Genomic DNA, 10,419 nt, shown 5'->3' on the forward strand with positions numbered 1-10,419 from the left:
GATCACATTTCATTTGTTTCTAAAGTTGTATACTTCACTCTCGTGTTTAGGAGAGTTGTGCCTTAAGCATAGACACAGTGTTCTCCCATATTAACAGGGACTTGATGAAAAAACGTAAAAATGACCCCTCACTTGCTCTAGTGCTCTTGGGAGGTGGTGGTCTTTGGAGTGTTAAATACTCTGAAATTACCATCTCTTAGGGGTCTGAGCGGGTGGTGGAGTGGGTTAAGGCGTACCTGTTATGCCAGTTGCTGGAAGGCTTCTGTGCTGGCTAGGGTTCGAGTCTCCTGGTGGGAAAGTGTTTCTAAAGTTATATATATATATATATATATATATATACATATATATATATATATATATATATATATATATATATATATATATATATATATATATATATATATATATATAGGTTGTGTCTAATAACCAGAACGCATCATTTCGGCTAGTATGTAATACCCGATTTGCCTAAGCCGAGTTTCTCTGAAATTGTGTGTTTTTCCTTATGAAATGATAAAGCTTTCCATTATATTACATACGATTTTATGCTTAAGTGGCGTCAAAACTCCAATTCTTCGGTCTTGAGCTTAGCCCAAGACATCTGGCTACATAATCTGGACAGAGATACTCTTATAGGTATATAAATACAAGCTATTATACCGTAACAGTATTATAATACAACAGCATACACGTGGGCACATACACACGAGGGCATATAGCGTCAGCATGCTATACTTCAACATACTAGCATACTAGGTACTGCCTCTAAGACTTCTTCTCTTCATTAACTAGTAGAAACTTCTGCTGAGCAGCGCCTATAAAATCACTCCTGTGAATTACAACGACGAATTTTATAAGAACTTTGCATTTATACGCAAAAATTCGTTTCCATTTTAAATGAGACTCTGCAGACTTGCCTTATTGTCAAGAGGACACAATGCCTCGTCGGGGAAAAATTAAATCAGAGGTGCGAGGTGGAGCCATGTAACTGTGTCCTGAACATTGTTAAATGCGCATTGTGAGTTATACATTGTGTGGTCCAGCATTGTGAGTGATACATTGTGTGGTCCAGCATTGTGAGTGATATATTGTGTGGTCCAGCATTGTGAGTGATACATTGTGTGGTCCAGCACTGTGAGTGATACATTGTGTGGTCCAGCATTGTGAGTGATACATTGTGTGGTCCAGCATTGTGATACATTGTGTGGTCCAGCACTGTGAGTTATACATTGTGTGGTCCAGTACTGTGAGTTATACATTGTGTGGTCCAGCATTGTGAGTTATACATTGTGGGGTCCAGCATTGTGAGTTCTACATTGTGGGGTCCAGCATTGTGAGTTATAAATTGTGTGGTCCAGCATTGTGAGTTAAACATTGTGGGGGTCCAGCATTGTGAGTTATACATTGTGTGGTCCAGCATTGTGAGTTATACATTGTGGGGTCCAGCATTGTGAAAATCATACATTGTGTGGTCCAGCATTGTGAGTTATACATTATGGGGTCCAGCATTGTGAGTTATACATTGTGTGGTCCAGCATTGTGAGTTATACATTGTGGGGTCCAGCACTGTGAGTGATACATTGTGTGGTCTGGCATTGTGAGTGATAAATTGTGTGGTCCGGCATTGTGAGTTATACATTGTGGGGTCCAGCATTGTGAGTTATACATTGTGGGGTCCAGCATTGAGAGTTATACATTGTGGGGTCCAGCATTGTGAGTTATACATTGTGGGGTCCAGCATTGAGAGTTATACATTGTGGGGTCCAGCATTGTGAGTTATACATTGTGGGGTCCAGCATTGTGAGTTATACATTATGTGGTCCAGCATTGTGAAAATCATACATCGTGTGGTCCAGCATTGTGACTGCATTATAGAGTCATTTCCTGCACACAGTATCACGACACAGTCGTCTCCTGCACACACTGTCACAACACTGTACTCCCTGACACCCTTCACCCCATAACTCATATCACTGTCAGTCTCAGTTCAAATACCATGAGTTGTTATGACTCATCGCCTGCATCATACACTCATCAAAAGAGTAGGCGTGGGTGTATTGATACATATGTGACACATACACTAAGCTGCTCTAGGAAACATAAACACATTCAGACGTCATAGGAAATATTTCTTCAGACAAACCTCCTCCATTTCCAGCACACCCTTGCCCACTCCCTTCTACACTGCCCACCCCCTTGCCATCTTCCATCTCCCTTGCCCACCCAATCTCCCTTGCCCACCCAATCTCCCTTGCCCACCCAATCTCCCTTGCCCACCCAATCTCCATTGCCCAACTCAATTTCTGATGACCCAACCCATCGCCTTTTCCACCCCAAATGTCCATTAACCACCCCATCTCCCTTGCCCATCTCCATCTCCTTTGCCTATTCCAATCTCCATCACCCCTTCCCAATCTCCCATGTTGACCCCTCTATCCATCTCCTTCCTATGGACAAAATAAAATGACTGCTGTAGTCTATAGGAACTAAGTATGAACTAATTTAAAAAAAATCATTATACAACAGGTGCGCATCTTGACAAACAAATATTAGCAGTTCCGGTATGATCATTTGTGATATATAAGAAGCAGGTCAAAGATAAAATAATTATTCTACCAATAGGGGAGATTAACAGATTGGTGAGATTAGCAGCTTGGGAAGATTAGCACCTTGGGGAGATAAGCACCTTGGGGAGATAAGCACCTTGGGGAGATAAGCAGCTTTGGGAGCAAGCAAGTTAAGCATGAATATAAATTTCCATAAAAAAGAGGAAATATATCAACTAGAAAGTAAAATCAAGCTTAGACACAGACTTAAGTAAAGTTGGTAATGCTACCACCATCCCAGCAGCAACTACCATCCCAGCAACAACTACCATCCCAGCAGCAACTACCATCCCAGCAGCGACTACCATCCCAGCAGCGACTACCATCCCAGCAACGACTACCATCCCAGCAACGACTACCATCCCAGCAGCGACTACCATCCCAGCAGCGACTACCATCCCAGCAACTACCATCCCAGCAACGACTACCATCCCAGCAACGACTACCATCCCAGCAACAACTACCATCCCAGCAACGACTACCATCCCAGCAACAACTACCATCCCAGCAACAACTACCATCCCAGCAACGACTACCATCCCAGCAACAACTACCATCCCAGCAACAACTACCATCCCAGCAACAACTACCATCCCAGCAACAACTACCATCCCAGCAACGACTACCATCCCAGCAACAACTACCATCCCAGCAACAACTACCATCCCAGCAACAACTACCATCCCAGCAACGACCACCATCCCAGCAACGACCACCATCCCAGCAACAACTACCATCCCAGCAACAACTACCATCCCAGCAACAACTACCATCCCAGCAACAACTACCATCCCAGCAACAACCACCATCCCAGCAACAACCACCATCCCAGCAACAACCATCATCCCAGCAACAACCACCATCCCAGCAACAACTACCATCCCAGCAACAACTACCATCCCAGCAACAACTACCATCCCAGCAACAACTACCATCCCAGCAACAACTACCATCCCAGCAACGACTACCATCCCAGCAGCGACTACCATCCCAGCAACGACTACCATCCCAGCAACAACTACCATCCCAGCAACAACTACCATCCCAGCAACAACTACCATCCCAGCAACAACTACCATCCCAGCAACAACCATCATCCCAGCAACAACTACCATCCCAGCAACAACTACCATCCCAGCAACGACTACCATCCCAGCAACGACTACCATCCCAGCAACGACTACCATCCCAGCAACGACTACCATCCCAGCAACGACTACCATCCCAGCAACAACTACCATCCCAGCAACGACTACCATCCCAGCAACGACTACCATCCCAGCAACAACTACCATCCCAGCAACAACTACCATCTCAGCAACGACTACCATCCCAGCAACGACTACCATCCCAGCAACAACTACCATCCCAGCAACGACTACCATCCCAGCAACGACTACCATCCCAGCAACGACAACCATCCCAGCAACGACTACCATCCCAGCAACAACTACCATCCCAGCAACGACTACCATCCCAGCAACGACTACCATCCCAGGAACAACTACCATCCCAGCTACAAATACCATCCCAGCAACGACTACCATCCCAGCAACAACCACCATCCCAGCAACAACCACCATCCCAGCAACAACTACCATCCCAGCAACGACTACCATCCCAGCAACAACTACCATCCCAGCAACAACTACCATCCCAGCAACAACTACCATCCCAGCAACAACTACCATCCCAGCAACAACTACCATCCCAGCAACAACTACCATCCCAGCAACGACTACCATCCCAGCAACGACTACCATCCCAGCAACGACTACCATCCCAGCAACAACTACCATCCCAGCAACAACTACCATCCCAGCAACAACTACCATCCCAGCAACAACTACCATCCCAGCAACGACTACCATCCCAGCAACAACTACTATCCCAGCAACGACTACCATCCCAGCAACAACTACCATCCCAGCAACAACTACCATCCCAGCAACAACTACCATCCCAGCAACAACTACCATCCCAGGAACAACTACCATCCCAGCAACAACTACCATCCTAGTAACGACTACCATCCCAGCAACGACTACCATCCCAGCAACAACTACCATCCCAGCAACAACTACCATCCCAGCAACGACTACCATCCCAGCAACAACTACCATCCCAGCAACGACTACCATCCCAGCAACAACCACCATCCCAGCAACAACCACCATCCCAGCAACAACCACCATCCCAGCAACGACTACCATTCCAGCAACGACTACCATCCCAGCAACGACTACCATCCCAGCAACAACTACCATCCCAGCAACGACTACCATCCCAGCAACGACTACCATCCCAGCAACGACTACCATCCCAGCAACGACTACCATCCCAGCAACAACTACCATCCCAGCAACAACTACCATCCCAGCAACAACTACCATCCCAGCAACAACTACCATCCCAGCAACAACTACCATCCCAGCAACGACCACCATCCCAGCAACGACTACCATCCCAGCAACGACTACCATCCCAGCAACAACTACCATCCCAGCAACAACTACCATCCCAGCAACAACTACCATCCCAGCAACGACTACCATCCCAGCAACGACTACCATCCCAGCAACGACTACCATCCCAGCAACGACTACCATCCCAGCAACGACTACCATCCCAGCAACTACCACCATCCCAGCAGCAACTACCACCATCCTAGCAGCAACTACCACCATCCCAGCAGCAACTACCACCATCCCAGCAACTACCACCATCCCAGCAACAACTACCATCCCAGCAACAACTACCATCCCAGCAACTACCATCATCCCAGCAGCAACTACCATCCCAGCAGCAACTACCATCCCAGCAACAACTACCATCCCAGCAGCAACTACCATCCCAGCAGCAACTACCATCCCAGCAACAACTACCATCCCAGCAACAACTACCATCCCAGCAACGACTACCATCCCAGCAAACCAACATAGCTTGTATCATGTCAAGTTGATTATAATTCCGACAGAACAGGCGTACGAATCCTCCCTTCAAGAGCCATGAACTTGGTGGTATTCGCCAAGAGTAGACGACGGCGATGAAGAGGCTGACGGAGACGCCGAAGAACAAGACCTGGTGATGGAGCAGTGTTGGAGCAGTATTGGAACAGCGCGGGACGTATATATGGAGATGGGCAGGTGTGGATGTTGCAGAGATGAAGAGTAAGGCGTGACGGTTTTGCAGAGCTGAAGATAAGCGCATGTCGATGCTGCGTCAATTAAGAGGATAAGGATGGTTGTAAATACTGCAGATATAAATATGATAAGGAACTCTCACAAGTCAGGCCTTGCCCTTGGACGGGCTTGGGGAGTAGAGGAACTCACAGAACTCCCTCCAGGTAAGATTCAGGATAAACTTATTACCACACACACACACACACACACAGAAGTAGTAGAGTAGCAGTAGCGATGATATACAACCCTCCACCAAACGACAGAAGACCCGGGCAAGTATATGAGAGAAACAACATGGCAGTTAACACTATAATTGAGAGGGCAGCCGCTGACGCCTGTAGAAATCGATCCCATCTGCTCATCAAGGGGAACTTCAGTCACGGAAGGATAGACTGGGAGAACAAGGAACCGCATGGAGGTGAGGATACATGGAGAGCTAAACTATTGGAGGTGGCGACAAAAAACGTTTAAAGCCAGCATGTCAGGGGACACCTAAGAATAAGAGGCAACGATGAACCTGCGAGACTCGACCTAGTCTTCACTCTGAACGACTCCGAGATAAGGGAAATTGGTATCGAGGCCCCAGTAGGACTGAACGATCACAGTGCACTGATGTTGAGTATCTGAAAACAAAAGACTGGCATTCGGAAAGGGAAACTATGAAGAGATAAGAAAATTCCTAACAGATATTGCATGGGAAACAGAGCTCAGAGTCCATCATGTAGTCCCAAGACATGATGGACTACATCACGCAGAAGTGTAAGGAGGCAGCAGACAAGTTTGTCTCTGTCCAAAAGGAAAAAACGAAATGCAGAGAAACCCCCCATGGTTTAACCAGAGATGTAAGCTAGCTAAGCAACAGAGTACAAGAGCATGGAGAAACTATAGCAATAACAGGACAGGTGAGAGCAGAGAAAGATACCAGAGTGCCAGAAATGAATACGTCAAGTTGAGAAGAGACAGAAGGGCAATACGAAAATGACATAACAAGTAAGGCAAAGACCCAACCCAAATTACTACACAGTCACATCAGGAGAAAGACAACAGTGAAGGAACAGGTAATGAAACTGAGTATAGGGGCAGACAGATTCACAACAAACGACAAGGACGTGTGCGAGGAACTGAAGACTGAAGTCGAGGGGTCTTCACATTAGAGCAAGGACAAGTTCCAGAGATAAGAGAGGGAATGGTCAACCAGGCACTACAAGGGGAGTTTGATATTACCAGTGGGGATATAAGGAAGCTTTTGCTAGAGTTGGATGTGACAAAGGCTATAGACCCGGATGGAATCTCACCATGGATATAAAAGGAAGGAGCAGAAGCACTGTGCCTGCCACTCTCCATGGTGTATAACGAATCACTGGTAACAGGTGAACTGCCCAAAAAATTGTTAGACGGCTAATGTAGTCCCGATATACAAGAAGGGGGATAGACAGGAGGCACTGAACTACAGGCTAGTGTCCCTATCTTGCATACCATGCAAGTTGACGGAGATTTTGCGAAAAAAGCTAGTGGAACATCTGGAGCGAAAGAACTTTGTAACACAACATCAACATGGGTTCAGGGATGGCAAGTCCTGCCTCACAGGATTAATTGAATTCTACGACCAGGCGACAAAAATCAGGCAAGAAAGGGATAGGCAGACTACATATTTTTGGATTGCCAGAAAGCCTTTGACACAGTACCACACAAGAGGCTAGTGAAAAAGCTGGAGATGCAGGCAAGAGTGAAAGGGAAGGTACTCCATTGGATAAGAGAGTACCTAAGCAACAGAAGACAGCGAATCACTGTGAGGGGTGAGGCCTCAGATTGGCGAGGCGTCGCCAGTGGAGTCCCGCAGGGTTCAGTCCTTGGACCTATACTGTTTCTGATATATGTATATGATCTAGAGGGTATAGAATCGTTCCTCTCATTGTTTGCTGATGATGCAAAAATTATGAGGAGGATTAAGACAGAGGATGATAGTATAAGATTATAAGATGACCTAGACAAACTGAACGAATGGTCCAACATATGGCTGCTAAAGTTCAACCCGAGTAAATGTAAGGTAATGAAACTAGGCGGTGGAAACAGGAGGCCAGACATAGAATACCGAATGGGAGATGAAGTCCTTCGTGAAACGGACAGAGAGAAAGATCTAGGAGTGGATATCACACCAAACCTGTCTCCTGAAGCTCACATCAAAAGAATAACATCTGCGGTGTATGCGAGGCTGGCTAACATCAGAACTGCCTTCAGGAACCTGTGTAAGGAATCATTCAGAACTTTGTATACCACATATGTAAGACCAATCCTGGAGTTTGCGGCCCCAGCATGGAGCCCGTACCTTGTCAAGCACAAGACGAATCTGGAAAAAGCTCAGAGGTATGCCACCAGGCTAGTCCCAGAACTAAGAGGCATGAGTTATGAGGAAACTCTGCGCGAAATGCACCTCACGATACTGGAAGACAAAAGAATATGGGGAAACATGATCACTACCTATAAAATTCTCAGAGGAATTGACAGGGTAGATAAGTACAAACTTTTTAACACGGGTGGTACGCGAACAAGGGGACACAGGTGGAAACTAAATACCCAAATGAGCCACAGAGACGTCAGAAAGAATTTTTTCAGTGTCAGAGTAGTTAACAGGTGGAATGCATTAGGCAGTGATGTGGTGGAGGCTGACTCCATACACAGTTTCAAATGTAGATATGATAGAGTCCAGTAGGCTCAGGAATCTGTACACCAGTTGATTGACGGTTGAGAGGCGGGACCACAGAGCCAGAGCTCAACCCCTGCAAGCACATCTAAGTGAGCACACACACACACACGCACACGCACACGCACACGCACACACACACACACACACACACACACACACACACACACACACACAGACCGGGTAAAAAAGACCAAATTAAACACTAAAATAATAACATTCCCCCCCCCCCCCCGGCGGCGGTTTTCACCATTAAGAAAACCTTTACAGCCTCGCTTGATAAAGATTAAAGAAACGCCACTTTCTGGGAAACAAAACACGTATAAATCTAAATAAAAATATTTATTAACACTGTTTAACATTTATATTCCACACCAGACGTGGCCAATCATTATATACAGTGACCAGAATGTCCGCACTTTCTTCTGTCCACCATTGACAGGGTTGGACAGATCTGCCAGACAAGACACAGTGCCCTCTCATTGAGACAACGGAAGGCCACTGTGACCTCCTCAACGCTGTCACTGATTAAACACAACTTAGTGGATCGTGCTCATACACCTTAAGCTCTCCGTGCAACAAACTATGATTTGATCTCAGCTTTAACACTCCATAACAGTTGTTATGGAAAGCTATAAGATGGATAGCTTCAAGGTGGGTCACTCAGACTTTTTAATTTTGGTTTAGGAGAGGGTATGGTGGGAGACCAGAGAGCAAGATCCCAATTTATGTTGACCAGACCACACACTAGAAGTTGAAGGAACGACGACGTTTCGGTCCGTCCTGGACCATTCTCAAGTCGATTCTGTCGACTTCATCAAGATACCAATTTATGGTAAACTGGGAAATGATAATGATATTGAAGCCTTACAGAGAGATCTACATGAACTCCTCAAATGATCAGAAGACTGGCAAATTCTTTTTAATATTGACAAATGCAAGACCGTGCATGCGGGGCATAACAACCCACGCCTCAACTACCAAATTAATAACATTACATTATAGCAAATTGATGAAGAAAAGGACCTTGGAGTTAAAATCCACCACTCAATGAAAGTTGCACAACAGGCAGAGGCTAACCAGCTAAAAAAGCTAACCAAACCCTTGGAATAATCAAGAGTACCTTAGAGTTTAAGGGAAAGAAGGTATTGATTCAATTTGTATAAATCTCTGGTGCGGCCCCTTTTAGATTACTGTATCCAGACATGGAGACCACATCTTCAGAAGGACACAGCTGCTCTGGATAATGTGCAACACCGGGCAACAAAAATAATTCCAGAGCTAAGTCAACTCACGTATCAGGAACGGTTGAGGGCCACAGGGCTAACAACACTACAAACCAGGCATGACAGGGCGGATCTTTTTGAAACTTTTAAAATACAGAACAATTTGCAGGCTGTTGATCAGGAAAATGTCTTCAAAAGGTCAGATGTAACACAAACAAGGAGCAACGGTGGCAAGCTCAACAGGCCACAATGTTGGACAGAAAACAAGAGATGTTTTTTCACCCACAAGGTTATAAACCCATGGAACCACCTACCCGCCGAAGCCGTAAATACCAATAAAACTGTTAACTTTTGAAGTACAACTGGAAAAGATCAAGACAAATGGAGGAACCTTCGACAAGCCGCAGGCTTCCTGTCCTTCCCCCACAGTAAGCTTCAACTCCCACATACAGTACCGTGTGTACTGTATTTTTCCCTCACAGTAAGCTTCAACTCTCACATACAGTACCGTGTGTACTGTATTTTTCCCCCACAGTAAGCTTCAACTCTCACATACAGTACCGTGTGTACTGTATTATTCCCCCACAGTAGACTTCAACTCCCACATACAGTACCGTGTGTACTGTATTATTCCCCCACAGTAGACTTCAACTCCCACATACAGTACCGTGTGTACTGTATTTTTCCCCCCACAGTAAGCTTCA

General features: G+C 45.9%; 1 protein-coding gene across 1 annotated transcript; it reads left to right on the forward strand.

The window, feature by feature from the left end:
* The first annotated feature begins 2,829 nt into the window (after positions 1-2,829).
* LOC138350290 (cell surface glycoprotein 1-like) lies at positions 2,830-4,626 on the forward strand. Its single transcript, XM_069300903.1, has one exon. The coding sequence runs from the start codon at positions 2,830-2,832 to the stop codon at positions 4,624-4,626; it is 1,797 nt and encodes a 598-aa protein (XP_069157004.1).
* The last annotated feature ends 5,793 nt before the right edge of the window (positions 4,627-10,419 follow it).

This window comes from Procambarus clarkii, chromosome 45, assembly GCF_040958095.1.
Source record: "Procambarus clarkii isolate CNS0578487 chromosome 45, FALCON_Pclarkii_2.0, whole genome shotgun sequence".
Taxonomy (NCBI): Eukaryota; Metazoa; Arthropoda; class Malacostraca; order Decapoda; family Cambaridae; genus Procambarus; species Procambarus clarkii.